The 18,415-nt window shown below is 49.0% G+C and overlaps 1 protein-coding gene across 16 annotated transcripts in view; it reads right to left on the bottom strand.

Annotated features, from left to right (window-relative positions):
- DYSF (dysferlin) overlaps positions 1-18,415 on the bottom strand; it is a 104,429-nt gene that overhangs the window by 30,577 nt on the left and 55,437 nt on the right. For 8 of the 16 annotated variants that reach the window (XM_055713943.1, XM_055713966.1, XM_055713924.1 and 5 more), the window contains 6 exons: positions 15,653-15,715; positions 6,881-6,979; positions 6,029-6,157; positions 4,442-4,597; positions 2,658-2,749; positions 236-406 (listed from right to left, as the gene is read on the bottom strand). In XM_055713943.1, the coding sequence (XP_055569918.1) occupies positions 236-406; positions 2,658-2,749; positions 4,442-4,597; positions 6,029-6,157; positions 6,881-6,979; positions 15,653-15,715 (710 nt within the window). Of the gene's footprint in view, positions 1-231; positions 407-2,657; positions 2,750-4,441; positions 4,598-6,028; positions 6,158-6,880; positions 6,980-15,652; positions 15,716-18,415 lie in introns of all 16 variants that reach the window. The other 8 variants (XM_055714007.1, XM_055714014.1, XM_055714019.1 and 5 more) reach the window with 2 other exon arrangements.

Here is an 18,415-nt window from a genome sequence, read left to right as displayed (position 1 = left end):
CCTGGAGGAGAGCCAAGACTCAGGGAAGCTCCTCAACTGTGGGGCTTTTCTGGTGTGAATCTGTCTCAAGACACACCTATGCGGTGAAGTACAGCATCACCCAGGTGCCCCTGGGACAGCCCGGGGACAGCAGACCCCTGGGCTGAGACATCGCCCTGGTCCCCATGCCCAGCTTGGCACCGCACAGCCCCAGCAGCTACAGAGACCCACCACCCAAGCCCACAGCAGTACCTACATGCAGTAGGTTTGGGGGAGGCCACAGCGCGCCCCATATTTTGACAGGAACCGGTTCTCCAGGTCTATGATGGTCTCCCCAATCTTCTCATCCTTTGACAAGAGGTCGTAGTCATAGAGTGTGATCTTCAAGTCCTTCTCCAGGGGCAGAGTGCAGCTCAGCTCGAACATCCTGCACAGCGGGAGCCGTGATATGCCCATGAGATGGAGGTTTGTGCTGTTGAGAGCCCCACAGGACACAGACCCACACCACATCCCAACCCACCAGTGCCAGGAAGGACAGTACACCCACCACGCATCTTTGTCACATTGGTCCAGTACTGTCAGTACTGTGTTGTACTGGCTTAGCTTGCAGGTACGCAACTAAGCAAGCGTGCTTTGGGGTTATTTTTGCCTGGTTGAATTATCCTTGAGCAAACTTTGCCCCTGCTTAGTTTCTCCATCTGCTAATTGGATGGTGGTCACTGCAATATCCAAGGAAAAAGAGCAGCAGGCGAGAGTCAGGAATCATCATTGCCATGGATTTTGAAAGGGGCAGAAATGACAGCTTTCGAAAACCATCTGCTTTTTGAGTGCAAAGAGCAAATGTCCACAACAGGAGTCAAGCCTGCCCGGGCCAAGCTTGTCATCAGAGACTGACCCTCAAAGCCTCCTTGTCCTCTCCCCCTGGTCCTAAGCACCTTTCTTTTGTGCCGTCTCCTCTGCCACCATTACACCACAGTCCACATCCTGACATAAAATACAGCAAGAGCAAACCTTCTTCTCCCTCCTCATATAAAGGACAGCAAGAGACAAAGCACCAAGACTCTGCCAGAACAACACCCCATTCCAAGCTGGTGCTCGTGGATGGCAGCGACATGGAAGGTGGCACAGTTGGGTGCACAGGATGGTGAAGGTCTGACCCAGCACTCCCAGGAACACCTCCACCTGCCGCTGAAAGGCAGGCAATGCCGGGGAGAAACACGATGCCCATTCCCACCCTGCAGCAGCTTTTAAGGAGGGGAAGTAAGTGATTATGCCACCAATTAAGAGTGCAGGAGGAACTGGGGTCAGCAGAAAGTAATTAGCTCAAGCTGGACGGCAGCCAGCCGCCCAGGGAACAGCTCGTGAAAAGGGAGGTTTAATAGCCGACAGCAGCCAGGGCCTCGGTTTTACATCTTGCTTTAAAGACCGGGTGGGAGGTGCAGCACGCTGTCTAGACGGGCTCTGGCTGGGAGCCAGGCTTGGCAAAGGAGGAGTTGCTCAGCCTAGCCGAGCTCACCCGGGTCTGGCTGTGGGCTCTGTGACGGGGCAGCAGGTCCTGGCCCACGGGAGACCAGGGCTTCCTCATGCTAGATGGGGAGCAACCACTTTGCATTCACCGTAGGAAAGGCAGAGCCACCATCTCCAGTTGGAAGGAGAGGAGTAAAAGGCTTGTCTAATGCACACTGTCCTCCAAGGTCTCACCAGCATCACCCTCGCCATCCCTCTCCCTTTTCCTCTACCCTTGTAGATGGTGTACTTCCCTCTCTTTCTTGCTTTGTTGGGAAGGTATCACAGCATTGCAGCCTGGGCTGCTGAAAGCCACCTAAGAAAACCAACTGGACATCCTGTGGAGTAGGGTGTGACCCCTGTTTGTGCTGAAGCATAGCCCCGTACATCTAATCTCAGCTTTTCTGGGAGACCAAAGTCCTGTCAACACATGGCAACCGAGCACCAGGTTTTCCACTGCCTCCCTCCGTTTTGCCTGGTCCTTATAGTGCTTTCCAGCTCTGACAAATACCCTTTTCTGAAAACAACATTACTATCTTTTGCCTTTCACCACATTTGTGCTCCTACTGCGAGGCAACCAACCAGTCCATATCATGTTTATAGATATTTCTTTTTCAGAGCATCTGATTTTGAGGAATCCCATGCCACAGCCTAATCAAACCAATCTTCACGCATCATGTCTTCTCTTCAGACATTTAACCAAAGTGCCTAAATGAGGGGCAAGCAGTTTCCCCAGACTCTCTCACCCATCAGTGGGATGAGGCAGATGCCTCCACAGGGGAATCTCAAGCCTGAACAACCCACTGATGACAGAGCAGACCCCCCAGCCCATGCTCCACAGCTCAGAAGTCTCAGGGAGAAGGTGAACATGAGCTATGGTGGGTAGGACGGTGGTCAAGCCAAGGCCAAACACACTTCAGCAAGGTTGGACATGAGCCGAGAGCATGCCAAGGGAATCAGAGCACGGTTTGGGTTGGAAGGGACCTTTAAGGGCCATCTAGTCCAACCCTCCTGCCATCAGCAGGGACATCTTCAACTCGATCAGGTTGATCCAACCGCCATCCAACCTGGTCTTGACTGTAGGTTGGAATGGGAAGCTCTGTCTGGCCCAGCACTATTTCCTCAGTATGACATAAAAAATCACATGGACTCCAAACTGAATCAAAACTTACTTTCCAAAGACAGGCTCCAGCGTACAGGGAAGATAATTTTCTTGGTCATTTATGGATTTCTTCCCCACTGAAATCTTCACATAGGGATCGCACTAAAGATGGGCATAAAAATAAATGCGAGAAAGAGTGATTGCACAGCATCACTGATGGCAAAGGAATAACTCTGCCTCTACTTGTCCCAGCAAGCAGGATGTTCCACCGCCCTTGATTAATGACTATTTGCAAGGATAGAACAGTCTGACCATTAACTACAAACCTGTGACCATCCGCAAAAGCTACCTGTAATCCCTCTTTGCGGATGACTGAAGGACCAGTTAGCAGTGCGGGACAAGAGTCCAAGCCCTTCTGAGGCCACTGGGATGGAAAAGCAATAAAAGAGCATGAAAAAAGCCTACTTATGGCTTCTTCGGTGGACTGGGCTCAGGATGTTCCTGTTCTCATCTGAGTCACCTATTTTGGGGTTCCATTGAGGTCATCGTTTTTTAAGTTTGAGGTCTACTCAAAAATAGCTTTGCAAATGCAGGGGACTAAAATGTCAAAGGGAAAGATTTTGTTTCAAAAAATATGGTTCACAAAAAAAAAAAAGCATGGAAGCATACTTTAACATAAAGACTCACTGTGCATCTAAAAATTGTATCAGATATTTTTACATTTTTAGCAAGTTTTTAAGCTTCTCTCTCACAAGTAAAACTATTTTGGGAAACCAGCATAAATTTGAAAAGTGGTTAAATTAACTCAAGTCAGCATTTTTACCAGGGGAAGGGAAAAAAATAAAAAAAAAAGCAGAAAAAAAAAAGCCAGCTTCACCTAAAAGATGTCACCCGGCTGGAGTCCAGTGTCTAGAGGGACCCACCATTTTAGCTCACATTAAGAAAAATAAAATAAAAAAGGCAAATACATTGGCTAGTTATGTTCAAACCCCCCAGGCCAAGTCTCTCATCACTTTTCCTTGACCTGCAGATTGTTTTAAGAAGCGAAGGATGGAAAAGCAGTGCTCGGGGAAGGTCTGCATGTGAGGATGCAGTGGGTGTCCAGGCCTCTCCTTTCGTGTCCCCTGGGCTGGGATGAGTTTCAGGAGGCATCACAGCATAGGGGGAAAGGCTGTGGGTCAAAGCTGGATTGGTTTCAATTTTCAGTTTAAAAACCAGCATTGTTTCTTCTCCTCCTTTTTGATCCTTAGGAGTCTCTTGTGGGAGATTTCTAAGAAATTGAAAACTTGCATTCCAAGTCCATTTTCAAAAACTGGGCAGATTAAAAAGCAGTTTTGTTATGTTCATCTCAAAATAATTCCTTTTTTTTTTTTTTTTTACTTTTTCCCTACTTTCCAGTGGAACAGAAAGAGTTAAGAAGGATTTTTCCATGAGTTTTTTTGCAAATTGAAACAAATTGAACATTTTTCTTTTTTGAACAAACACAATTTTCTTTTTGCACTAATTTTTTCTTGCACTAGCAAAGCTTTGCAAAAAGCAATCATGTGAAAGACACAATTTTGTTTCCTTTGGCACCAAAATAAAAAACAAATTAAAAAAAAAATCAAATGCATTTAGCTATTTTAACTAGCCTTACTGAAAAATCCCTCAGAATGGAGGAAGTTGGCTCCTGGGATTCCCAGATGTTGCAATGGAGGCAGAAAGAAAGGGTGGATTTTCTCCTTTTTGCTGTCCTGATTGTTTCTAAATTTTAAGCCATATATGCAGATTTTGATCAATTTGGGCTGCTGTGCTGGATAAGCCCACCCCGTGAGCCAGCACGGAGGTCCACCAGAGCTCTCCCCAGCAGGGTACCTTTCCATTGGTGTCCTTGGGTTGGAGGTCGAACGCCCTGATGATGTAGACCCTGACGAGACACTCCTGGGGTCCTCTGGCTGGCAGCTGATGGAACTGCCGAGGCGGCACTGGGACTCGCGGGTCATCCGGGAGAGGGTAAATTTTGAACGAACCCTGTAGAAGACAGAGGTGTTCAGCTGTGCTTGCGTACCCACATGTGCAGGTGGGTCTCAGGTGAGCAGGCTTGCAACAACAGTCTGAATGCTTGTGTGGAATCACAGAACAGTTTGGGTTGGAAGGGACCTTTAAGGGTCATCTAGTCCAATCTCTGCCATAAGCAGGGACATCTTCCCTAGACCAGGTTTGCTTAAGGCTCCGTCCAACGGCCTTGAACGTTTCCAGGGATGGGGCAACTAAAACTACTGTAATGCCAGGTACCAAGCCCAGATCCTGACCCTCTTTTTTTCTGCCAGACCAGACCATGTCCTGCCAGGCTTTTCATGATCCAGGCAGCTGGGAGCAGGGTGGCAAGCTACCTGTATCCTTCATCACTTGCTTGAGCATCAATGCAAACTCTGTAAGACAGGGGTCCTCAAACTTTTTAAACAGGGGGCCGGCGCGCGGATGCAGTGGCAGGCAGTCATCTGCGGCTGCTTGGTTCCCCCCCCCCAGCCCCCGGCAGGGGGGGAGGTGGGGGGGTTCTGTAAATACCGGGGGGTGGATTGAGGACCCTGGGGGCCGTATCCGGCCCACGGGCCATAGTTTGAGGACCCCTGCTGTAAGACCTCTAACACAGAGCCCCCTCAGCCTGTTCATCCTTCACCTCTTCTACTTCACTGTTGTTTGAGCCTTCAAGCTATTAAAGAGGTGTGAAGGGGTCTTGCTGCCAATGCAAACTGCCCCCCAGCAAAGGTTTAGGCTGAGACTTTTTCTGCAGGGACATTTTTAAGGGTTCCTGAACAAAGCAGCTAGTTCCTGAGAGAGGGATGGGAGGAGGAGAGAGAAAATGCAAAAATTTACAAGTGTTTTATTCATCAGAGTTGATTTCCTCCCAGTGAAGTGTCAAGAATCAGTCTCTGGATATTGTTAGGGTCAGGAGAGTGCTGAGTAAGAGCAGGAATATTAAAACAAAAAAAAAGAAAAGCTAGAAAAAATTAATCCGCATCTTCTCTTGCAAATAGACTAAAGGTTAAAAAGAGCAAAGGATGCATCGCTCCTCTGCACCAGGCATACATCTCCAAAGGCAGAGTTCGCAGCACCAGCGTGGCAAGACCATCAGTCCTCACACACGCTCCCACCACCACCCCAGAGGAAGAAGATGCTCCATCGCTTACACCCAGCATCGGTTTCAGACGGGTTTTTGCTCCAGGATTATGGCACAGCCTGGACTGGGTTTGAAGCATGCAAGGCACTCGCTGTTGGGAACACAGCAGCCAGACCTGCACAGGCAGGTTGTTCAGACTGGACCCAGTAGTCTACTTGTATGGCCCATTTCTCACTGAAGTCCTACCCAAAACCAGTTCAGTTGACATCATCCCACTCTAGCAGCCAGACCTTCCACCCAGGGGCCTGCATGATCAGGCATAGGTAGAGAGACTATCACACCTTGAACTCCCCCACAACTGAGGGGTCATCATTTGAGTCCTGCGACCGGCCACGATACAGCTTGAAGGTGTGGCAGAAGTCAGAGAGATGCTCAAAGTCGTCCACCTTCTCCAGCTCCGTCTCGTAGACCTGGGGAGGGAGAGACAGGGTCAAGGGCAGGGACTGCTCCTGGGCAGAGGGGGTCCAGCAGCGTGTCCCCACTGATCTTGGACAAGACTTGACCCAAGCTCCTTGGTCCCAGGGAGATTCCACCCGCAGGAACAGAGTCTTGGGACCTGTCACCCTTGTTGCACCTACGGGACAGTGATGAAGATCAGACTTTTGGCAACCCTACAATATATAACAGCACATCATGGAAGACACAGACTAAGCCAAGGTGCTGCAGAGGGTTTTTCATCAGCCAGAGACCTTCCTGCTAGGAATGCTTTCCTTAACCAGGCAGTCTTTTGCATTTTAGTCTTACTTGGGTCTCTGTGTTAATTTTAGCACTCCTTATAAACATGTACCTAAATCTCCCCTCTCCTAAGCAATCTCTGGCTTTCCCTGTTGTTCCCAAACACTGTTCAAGGTGGCAGCTCCCCATCTCCTCTGCCACTTAGAGAAGGGACAATTTCTTGACAGCTGCAAAGTGCAAAGTTACCAGAAAGGATTTTGCAAAGAAACTTGAGTTTTTAAAATAGTTATTTTTAAAGCAAAACTACCTGTTATCTGGGGAAAATGATGTATTTTTATTGCGGTTTTTTTACCTGAAAGAAAAAAAAGCCTGAACACCCAAAAAAAAAATCAAAACTTGTGGAAAAACATCATGGAGAGTGCAAGTCCAATGAGCCAGACCCAGCCAAGACCACTTACCTTCAAGGTGTCAAAGCCCTTCTCCAAATAGCAGCCACATTTTTCCCTCTCTCCTGTGGAAGCATAGAATTTGCTCCACCAGTCAATGAATTCTTCCTCCTGCAGCACGGGACACCAAAGTTACACATCTCCACAAATAAAACCCAGCGATCAACAGCAGCAGCAGCTCCCGTAACTGCTAGAGCTGAACTTGTGGCCAGCCCCACAGCACAGCCTGGGTTTGGCAGGTCTCTGTCCTGCAGAGACAATGAAGCTATTGCAAACCCAACCTGCAGCTCCTCACTCCCTGGTTTCAAGGTGGTTTTGGGATGCTTCCCATCAAAATCCAGCTGTTGCAGCCACAGAGCTGCCACAGACCTGGACCAGGCAGCAGAGAGGATGATTCTCCATGGGAGGATGAGCTCACAAGAATAAACTTGTGGTGTTTTTCGGGCAGATTTTGGCCATTTGGGTGGTGATCTTCCCAGGACCTCGGTGCAGGACCACACAGGGGATGAGACAAATTAACTCTCATGCTGACATGGTCCTGACAGCCTGAAATTCAGGGGGGATGTGAGGGCTGCTCTTAAACTTGGCCCCTGCTGTAGGCTTTGCCTGGAAGATTTGGGGGGCTTTGGGGATAGGGCTTGCCTTTCTGGTTTGTATCCCAGCACCACTCAACCTCCCCATCCAAACAAAGCACATGGGCAAATGAATGCATAAAATCCATACACTTCCACTAAAAAGAAAAGGTCCTCAGGTGCTGCACCTCTCTCAGGAAGACCATAACTCTCTTCTCATTGATATTATACAAAGAAATGGGCAAATCTCACGCAACCTCAGTGCACACCACTACAGCCCACAGCCGTCACACCATTAACAAGCATTTGCCTCATCTACTACACAAACTGCATTTCAGCTCCAAAGATGCTGTTCCAAGAAGAAAGCCTGCTGTCAGCTTCAGCAAATGTATATATTTTATAAGTGCACCATTTTTGAAATTTATACAAGCAAAGATGAAGGGGCTTTGACTGTGATTCATGAAACATTCCTGAAAAATAATGATGTCTTATTTTAGAAGTCCACAAAATTCCATCACACTGACCTAATGGAGGAATCATAATAGAGGTTTATTGGATTTATATTTTAAGCCAACGGCACAGGCTTTAAATTGCTGTCTTGAATAGACATTGTTTTTAATAGAAATATTACATAAATTAACTCTGAGGCCTCTGCTGCCTCTCTTTTTTTGAAAAAAAAAAAAAAAAAATTGCCTTTCATCACTTCCCCTGTTTTATTGTTTAAAAAGCTACACTCTGACCATCATGGCTTTATTACGACATTCCACAGGTACTGAGTTACAAAGAAAGCACTTAAACTAATCTGACAACTTACCCATGGTATCTTCTGCAGCCCCAAGACAAAGAATTTGGTTAGATATTTTTGCTGATTTCTACTGATGTTACCAAAAAAAAGAGGGAAAGAAAAAATTTTTTAAAAAAAAGGAGGCAAGGGGAGCAGCTGGAATGTTAATAGCAAAGGACATTAATCCATTTGCCTGCAAATGGGAAAGCCAGAGAAAGCAATGGCTCCAGTCGCAAGCAGCTGAATTCAGGGGTTTCCTTTAGCAACCAGGCGACAGCCAACATCACCTCCAGTGTTTCACCTTGGACACGGTACAGGAGGGTCCTCAGGGTTGGGGTCTGTGCCCTGAGCCCTAGCACAGAAGGCTGAGGGACCTCAAGCATCCCTCATGCCCTCTCTGAGCTTTGCTTGGACCCTACAACAGGACACGCACCCATGGGTGAGTATCACTTGAGATAAATTTAACATCAAGTGACCGAAACCTAAAATTTTAGCTTGGAGAGAAGCTTACTCAGATGCAGCAACCTGCTGTCATGGTTACCAGAAGGTTTGCTGTCTCCCCATCCACTCCCTCTTCCCTCAGGACCACTGCTCCCACAGAGCGGGGACCACCGTAATGTGGGCTGGCACCTGCGCGCCAAATGAGACTGGAGTCAGGATTGCAAACATTTTCCCATTCCATACTTAGATAAAGGCAAGAGCTTTCAAGCTCCAGTGTTCGTGGCTTTGGCATCTTCTGCTAAAACAGGAAAGTCAACTTTTAACACAGGAGCAGCAGAAGAGGGTCCAGGACCATTTCACCAGGCAAGAGCCTGAATGGGACCATTCCATCAGTTTCTCAGCACCTCTGTAAGCATCCAGGACAGGGGCAGCAGGAGAGTCCCTTCCAGGGGGGCATCCCAGAAAGGAGGAATGTCTTATAGCCAAAAGCATGGTTGTTTCCAAAAATAAAGGAATTCAGATACTTATTTAAAAAAAAAAAATGCCTTAAAAAACAGAATTTCACCAGCAGGCTGCAACTTCCCACTTGAAACATTTCTGGGATTACAGCCTGGACATAGCAAAAGCACTCAGACACATGCTTAACTTCAATTGAGTGTGCAGATCCCTCTGAAGTCAATGAGGCTCTTCAGACACAGCCTTAAGGGCATTCTGGATCAGGCGGTGGGTTCAGCAGAGCCAGCAGCCGCTGCTCACTGACCCCTCCAGCTAACAGGGAAGGAGGTTTAAGCCGTGCCTGGTCTTCACGTAGGACTTTTACCCAGGGCTATGCACAGGGCTGTCCAATCCTTCCGTCCCCCAGACCCCGAAATGCAGACCTGTGTCATCCCAGCGGCTCTCAGGATATTTCCAATCTCATTTGGTTTTATCCAGCAGAGAATGCACCAGTTTTAACCTCATTTTTTGCCAGGGAGGTTGAGCCAGACTGATTTTTTTCCTCACTGCCCAGGGTTTGCTGTGACTGCAAGCCCGTCCCATCGGATGCATTCCCAGATGGAGTCTGGGCTTGGCCAGCACAACCCAGTTTTCACATAATATGTTGAAATGGTCATTTCAGTCGGGAGCAAAAGGAGGTGTGGAAACTGAAGAAGTTGCCACGCAAAGGAGATATTGGCTTCTGGTGAAACTTAGTCCTTATCACCTCACAGGTGGGGGAAACTGAGGCACAGACATGTTACTGTTTCAGACAGCAAAGCCAGGAGCAGAGCAGGCATGAGATAACTGAAGTCTTAATACTTATGCTTGCTCTTCTACCGATTACACACTCTTCCCTGTGTGAATGTATATATATAATTACAGCAATAATAAATACTGCCTCTAGAGAAGCTAAGCCACTGCCTCAGACTCAAATGTACTCGCACCTCACATCTGGGAGGCAGATTTCCTGCAATGGGAAAGCTTTGCAGCTGGGATGAGAAGATCCCTCTAGAAACATCTCGGACATTTATAGATGCAGCTCCCCAGCTGTTTGTTACCACGCTTTTGCAGGAGGTGACACCCTGCATCTCTGGGAGAGGGTGGTATTAGCATCCTCATCTACTCCAGCTCAAAGGCAGCCTGGTCAGCTCAGCTCATTACCCGCCTAAACTAACCCAGCCCAGCCCTGTCCTCCTGCAGGCGCAGAGAACTCCAGCAGAGAGGCCATGGCAAACAGCTGGGGAACACAAAAATGTCTTTAAACACCGCAGCTGCACTCCTTGGGGTTTTCCAACCACATCCCCAATCCCTCTGCTGCTCTATCAGCACGCCCAGGCAGGAAACCCAGCAGCTCGCTGCTGTGGGAGACATCCCCGCCACAGCTCTGCCACCGAGCAGCCAGCCACCACCCAAGCCAAGGTGCCAGCTATCCCCATGACAGGGTCAGTCTCTACTCCCCAAGGGGCTCCATAACCTACAAATGCAGACCAGGAGAATTTGCAGAAGTGCCTGGGAGGCAGGAAAAATCAGATTTTCCTGCTGGGAGGCCATGCTCTGCTCAAGACAGTAGGGTGGAGGTGCCACCAGCTGGGCTTGGGACATTGCACCTGCCAGACCTTGGGAGCTGGAGAAAGGCTTTTTCATGTTAATAATCACCCCATCCTTGACCTCCAACCTCTTCACTAGGAGGGACTGGTCTTGTGGTTATCCTTGGGTTCATTAACCTGGTCCCTTCACCTGGCTCCTTCAGCCTGTCCCAGGGATCTGCAGCAGCTCTGAGCTGTACCGTGCAGAAAGCAGGGCTGGAGGGAGGAGGAGAAAACCACAAGCACCCCCACATGGAGGCTGCAAGAGGACTTGGCTTCTCCTTCTGTTAACCCTCAAGGTGTGAACTGGCAGATGTTCATAAAAAGAAATTATCCATTTCTGGCTGTTTCACCTTTTTTTTTTTTTTTTACTGTACTCCTGAATTTGCTCAGAAGTGGACAAAACTCTTTGTTTTCAGTGGGTTTTTTTCCCCATCCTGTTCAACCAGCCTACATTCAGCCACGGTCACCCGGGGGCAGCCACCCACGCACCTTCTTGCCACTATTTTTCCTCTGTCCCACAGCTTATATTTGGGGATGCTTTCCCCTGGTGGAAAGCTGGTGGAAAGCTGGTGGAAAACCAGTTTGCTACACAGATTGGTCAGGGAGGGCTTCCACCCATCGTCCGTGGCAGTGCCGTGCCTCCCCAAGTGTGCATGAAACACTGGGATAAAAAACAGACTGCAGGATTGAAGGGCGACACGGGGCTCCAGAGCGGGTTGGCGACCGCTTTCAGCAGGAGATATCCAACACCAAGAGCTCTTCCAGCTAACAGTAACAGGATAAGCCGTAAAATATGTGCTCTGATTTGGAACTAGCAAACACAGCAAATAACCAATTATTCCAAATAGTTTACAGATTTTGACTTTTTGGTTTTGGCTTGGGTTAGCTTTGCTAACTTGTCATTTGATGGGTTATTTGTAGTTCTTACAACGAAAGCATGGTACTAAAATAATGGTACGAATAACTGCATAGAAAGAACCTTACAGTGCTTCTCAGGAGAGATCAGAGGCTCCTCGTTGCAGCTTCATAGCTCAGAGGTGCTTGAGAGCGCCTCGTGAGCTTCTCTCCTCTGGGAGATGCTCATGAACTGCCTGACTGCTCCAGCAAGTTAAGTCTGGTGGAGAGGAGATCTTGCTGGGATCACAGCTGGGAATGCAGGAGCTGCATGGGCATTAACCATGATGGGGGTCCTCTGCAAAGGGACAGCTCTCCTACAGACCTTGGTCCCTCCACCTGCCGCCCACGTCCGGCCTTTCACACTAACCTCACGTTTTCACTCATCCAGACTCAAAAGCTCACGTGTACCTCTCAGGAGAAGAAGCCTGTCTGCCCCTTTGATCCTGAGCCTGAGCAGGGTAGCGGAGACATGGACAAGGACACCCTGCTAAAGGGTCCTCAAAGCCCCTTGGTGGCTCTTCAAAATGCAACGTCTCCGCCCCAGATACCCCATCCTTCTTCCCTGCTTGCACAAACAGCTTTCTGGTAAGTCCCAGACGTATCTGTCGAACATTTTAAAGTGATTCTTCAGAAGCGTTGATGTATTTTCCTCTTGCCCTTAACAATGAACTAATAACTCTTATTTATCATTAATACAGAACACGGGGACCCCACTCGGGATTCGGCTCCCGTTGTGCTTGCTGCGTAGAAAAGGAGAAGGATGGGAAACTGCCCCATATATTTTCCATTTAAATCCTGCTCTTAAGGCAGATATCAAAAAGAGGCCAAAGCCATAGAGATTTTTACAGTCCCTTGTTCGTAAAGGGATCCTGCTGCGACCAGCTCTGGTGGCGGCATCTATACCACACCTACTTGAGCTGTACTCACAGTTCAGCTGACAAATATAAGCTTTGATCTTAGCAAGAGGTGTCTTGCACCTTCTGCTGACAATGGCTATGGGCTCTCCTCTGTCCTGCATCCCCTGTGTTTTCCCAAATTAAAACCCCTTGGGTCACCAGGACCTCATCCCAATCGCTCTCAGGTCGGCTCAGATGGGCAGCATGGCAGAGACACGGAGGGCAATGGCACCTCTGTCCTTGGAGAGCTTTGAGGGGATGCTGGCCAAGCCCAGTGTCCAACCTCTCGGGGTGGTCGGACAGTTTGAAAAGGGGATTTACAAGACAACAAGGAGGGGGTCTTGTGGATAATGACAGAGTGCTCCTCCCAGGCAGAGAGGGGGAAATGGTTCATGAGAGAGCTTATTTTGACATTTTAAGAAGTCATGAGTCTCTCTTTCACCCTTTGAACATGATTGAATCACTTGAACTCCAGAGAGATGAGCCAGGATTTCAGCGCGGCGGGAAGAGGACAGATCTGGAGCAGAGAAGTGGATCCACAAGACATTGCTGTTGCAAAACTGTCTCATTTCGCTTATGCCAAAGATTCTCAAGAGGGACGAAAGAAGGACGAAGGGCCAACTCCTGACTTTGTCTAGGAGGACTCTGGCAACAGCAACACCAGAGGAGTGCGAAGAGAGGCCAGATTAGAAAGGGTTTATGAACTAGGTTATAAACAATTGCAGATTAAGTGCTTGTATTCATGCAGGCTCCAGGCAGAGCCTGAAGCATCAGCTCTGGCAGCCCTGATCTGACATCCCTGCCACACTAGCACTTCTTCCCAGCCTTTACCCCCCAGGTGGGTGCAGGGGAACGATGCCACAGAAGTGATACCCACCACCCACCTCGGGGGTTCACCAGGTCCCCCAAGCAATTCCTGCTCCATTTCCCAGAGCCATTTGTGGGTCTGGAGTTTTTCAAGGTTTTCTCAGCATGCTGGGAGGCAGAAAAGATGCTCGAGATGAAGGGACAAAAAAAAAAAAACAACTCTTGTGGACTTCACCAAGAAATGGGCAACCTGGTCTGCAAGCTCAGCTCTCCATGAGGGGCAAGTCCACAATCCCCCACCATGCTCCCCCTCCTCCAGGTCATTAACGCCACGGTCAGAGGCAGAACCCAGCAAAGTTCAGGAGCTCCCTCGCACACTCCACAACTGGGCTGGATTTTTTTGGCTGTAAAAGCTTTTTTCCTAATATTTAACCAGCTGCAGCCCCTATGCCTCATTCCACAGCTCCTGCTTTCGTGCAAAGCTCCCCAGCTATAAAGGAGCAGGAGACGGGAAGAAAGACGTGCACGGACCGTCTCGGTGACCTGCTTTCCAAAACAGGATGGTTTTCCCCAGGAGGCATCAGCAGCTCTCTGTGACATGAGGTTTATTACATTTAATCACATTCTTGTAGGGTCCTGGTGAAGGCCAGGAGAATGGGTTTATTACTGCCTAATATTGTGTTGCTTTTATTTTAAATTAATGGTTTGCAGCTTTTGTCTTTTTTTTTTTTTCTGATTTTTTTCCCTAAATTTTATTTGAACTAAAACAAAAACATACTCACGTAAATGAAAAATGCTGATGAACAGAGGGAAGGGGGAGGCTATTTATGGGGCTTTTGTTTCCATACTCCACATCCCAGCACAGCCACCCATCCGCCTGTGCGGCAAAGGAAGCTGTATCAGCGAGCAACGTTACGCAGGTACAGAGGATAAAGGGGATACTGGAGAGATGCGCCTAGGGCCAACAAAGCACGTTATCTCTGTATTATGGAGAGACAGGCTGGACATTAAATGTGCCTCCAACCCTATGCCAAGACCTACAAAGCTGCCCATCAGGAACTTCTGCATGCAAAAGTTACAGCTGCTGTGAAGCTGCAACCCATCTCTTATATGTTCTGCTTGCTCGATTTTTACTCTGTTTTCAGCAAGTGAAAGCCCCATTGATCTTTCCTTCCATCCTGCATGGTCAGATCTCAAAGGAAGACTATTCCTGTAACTCATAGGCCAGTATCAAGAGAGATCTAAGAGGGGTGAAGAGCCCCAAGGTCACAACCCTGCTAGGGATGAGTTTGGGGCATGGAAAAGACTTGTTTCTCTGGAGCATCAGCCTGGAGAAAGCAAAGCAGCTTCACTGCCCTTCTTACAAAATCCAGGAAGACCCCAACATCTGATTTTCTTATGAAAAAAATCACAGAATCACAGCATGGTTTGGGTTGGGAGGGACCTTAATGATCACCTAGTCCCATCTCCCTGCCACGGGCAGGGACACCTCCCACCAGCCCAGGTTGCTCCAAGCCCTGTCCAGCCTGGCCTGGGACACTGCCAAGGATGGGGCATCCACAGCTGCTCTGGGCAGCCTGTGCCAGCATCTCGCCAACCTCGCTGTAAATAATTTCTTCCTAACGTCTAATATCCTAATAAAATGCATACAGGGAGCAGGAGACACTTTCCAAGGAGGGAACTGTCACTGCTTGGGCACTGCCTAGCATCTCATCCCCACACTCTGAGGGCACCAGGCTGCATACCTGCAAGGACCAGGACTGTGCAAAGTCCTGCTGATGAGATGAAACCCTCCTTGCGGTGAAACCCTCCTCCTCATGTAAGGTCAACATCATCTTAGTTCAACTTACACCGACATGATGCCTAGGACTTGTGATGGTCCCTGAGCTAGGACATGGAGGAGCACAGAAGCCCCATCAACTCCTCAATCATGCCACTGCAGCCATCCGGGACACACCATCTCCAGTGAGCTACCAGGCTCTGCTGCTGTGCACCAAGAAGCGAGAAGCTGTTGGGAAGACATCAGACCTCGAGCACATACATAATTCTGCCAGCTCTGCCAGGACAAGAGGGAGGAAGCATCCTCATCCCTCCTCCCAAAACCAACCTCATTGTCTTTAGCATGAAGGAAAATGATGTTGAGATGCACACACACCTGTAGCAAGACAAAATTGCCCTTTCTCTAGGACAGTGAGGGCATCTTTCACAAAAGGAAATGCCTAAATTTTTACAGATCTTTATATATATATATATATATGCACATATATCATTCATAAAAACCATTAATCAAGCAAGTAAGTTAGAAATTAAGCAATACATACATGAGGCTGGGCCCAAGAAGCTGGTATGTTAATTAATGCTGAGCTGGTCATACCCTCCGCAAGCTACAAATTAAAATGATTGGTTATCAATGGGGTTAGAGAAACAGTGTTTAACATACATCAGCAAAAGCACAACTTAGGAGAAATAAAATAAATGAACCCGAACGGTGCTGCTTTCCCCCTCCCCTGGGTTATAAGGTCTCCCCAGACAAGGCATCCTTGGCACAAGAGCAGGGTTTGGCTTTTCATTGATGTTCATCAAATGGCACTGGGTTTGAATGGTTGTAAAGAATAAATGGGGTATTAAAGGAGAACTGCAGGAAAAACCCACGTTACAGAAAAGCTGTTAGAATTTCTCAGCGTCTCCACCTGCGGACAATGAGGGCTCGCAAACACGGTGAGCCAGGCTCATCACAGAAGCCAGGGAGGGATCAGACTCAGGGTGTTTTTAACAGAAGGGGATTAGGGGAGCTCAGGACCAAGCCCTGGGACAAATAAGATGCTGAGCACAAGTGCAGCTTGTCCTGGGCAAACCAAGAGCTGCCATCACCTATCCCTGCCTTGGGCAGCAGCTCTGTTTCCATCTTGCAAAGTGTGCTTCCTTCGAGATGAAGAAGGGGGAGGAATGTGACGTTCTCACCAAAAAATAGCTGGGTTTGAGCATCAGGCCAAGCCTGACAGTGCTGCTGGGAGCACTGTCCCCAAACACTCTGCTTTGACCCATCGAACCAGACCTGCATCACACCTTGGGTCAAGGTGGAAACACTGAATTTACAGCTTTCTTTATGGGGGCAAGATTCCGCCAGGCTCAGCACCCAGGCAACTCTTGGAAGCTAGTGGGAGACAGCTTCTCTGTGACTGTTTTATCCATGAGTGGAAGGAACAAACTGCTCATCCCTTGGGGCTGCAGATGGACCTCATGGCTGCCCCTCCTGATCTGCTTCCCATGGGGATGAGGGCCCAGGAAAGAGCATGGAGAACAGGGAGAGGCTGCAGAGGATGCAGAGCAGGCAGGAATAAAGGCTGATCCAGCACCCCCTTGCATGTGCCCAGCCCTTACAAAACCCTGCTCCATGGGCATCTCCCAAAGAAGAAAACTGGGAGGGCTTAGCCCAGGAGACCTTGCTACAGAAAAATTACTTTTCTCTGAGTTTTACGAGCTTCTTTTCTTCACATTCAGCAACCATGATGTTTGCAGTTCATGTGCACATAGACTTGTTTTAAACAGACCTCAGGCTGAACTTCTCACCCCGCTTGGACGAGAGGGACAACACATTCAACAACCTCAGAGCAGAGGGGTTTCGCATCTGTTTGTTTTCTCTATTTCAGATGAGGACAACAAAGTGATCCTTTGTTCCAGTCATCCATCAGAGAAGGGACCAAAGCCAGGCTTGGCAAGGAGGGAGAAAGGCTTTGGAGCCACACGATGAAACACACCCATGCACGAGCAGGAACAATCCTGGCTCCTGCTTCCAAGGTCACCACTGGAAGAGCACGCAGTATGGAGACCACAGCCCTGGGCATGGGCTTCTGGCCTGGGATCCATCCCCTTTCCCAGGGAGAAGGAGTAAGTTAGCCTCTGCCGACTGGGACTGCTCCTCCACCCTGCAGACCCGGCCCTGGCGGGGAGCAGAGCAGGGCAGAGGGACCCCGGTGGCTGCGGGGTGTCAGACCCCCTAAGCAACAGACACCCCACGCCGTGCCTGCCACCAGGAGAGCGTGGGCTCAGCAGGAACAACATTCAGGGCCGAAACGGAGGGGTTAGGGAGGGACGCGGTGGGAATTTTGGTTTGGCTTTCCAGGAACAGGCTCCCTCCTCCTCCGCTCCCCAAACAAAGGGTGAAGGTGAAAGACAAACAAACAAACAGAGAAGAATTAATCTGGGGTCAAACTGAATAACTTGGGTGTTTTGTCTGTGAAATGTTTGTTTCAGTAAAAGAAATGTCAAAGTCTTCCTCCCCGAACTGCTGCAGTGGAGTGTTTTGGCTTTGCCATATCCCTCTCCCCCTTCCTGTCCTTTCACCTCTCATTTAAGCTGTTCCCCCAGTTTGACCCCGGCCCATAGATGCTCCCAATAGGCTTCAGACCACCCCAGGGACCAAGTACTGATGGCAGAGCTGGGGGTCCTCGGTCTGCAAACCTCTGTCACTGCCTGTTCCAGGCCCCCTGCAGCCCCCGTGCCCACCCAGCACCACCGGGCAGCAGGCCCCCCTCCAGCAGATGCTTGGTGCACCTATAGCAGGGGGTCTGTCCCCCGGCCACAGCTTTTGTCCCCAAAAGGCTGGTTTGAGCAGGTTTGGGAACATTACGGTGAAGTGCCTGCAAAGGTGCGGGACAGAGGCAGCCCGGCAAAGCCCTGTCAGCCTCAGTGTTTTCCCCGAGGGAAGAGCTGAGCTGCTCCACCCGTACCGTCCTTGGGAACATCGCAGGAAACCTGGCTCGTTACTTCTGTTGACCGCGTTTATTTTTGGGGAAGAAAGCCCTGCCTTCAGGTCTGGGGGCATTGCTAGGGAAATATTTTTCTGACCTTTGCTGGATGTTTGAAAATAAATAAATAAATTACATAATGCAATATGTGGTGTCGTTTGTTTTGGTTAAAGGAAAGTCATACATGAGCAAGAGGTCACCTCACTTCACTTTCTGCAACCTGAGGCTGAGCAACATCGGCCGGAGGTGCCATCCTTTACCTTCACCTCCATCACTCACTGCTACAGCCCTCCTCCTTCCTCACAGGCATCCTCAGAGGCCAGAAGAGGTTTAACC

The sequence above is a fragment of the Falco cherrug genome, chromosome 1, assembly GCF_023634085.1.
Source record: "Falco cherrug isolate bFalChe1 chromosome 1, bFalChe1.pri, whole genome shotgun sequence".
NCBI classification, from domain to species: domain Eukaryota; kingdom Metazoa; phylum Chordata; class Aves; order Falconiformes; family Falconidae; genus Falco; species Falco cherrug.
This window is presented reverse-complemented; position numbering and strand designations above follow the sequence as displayed.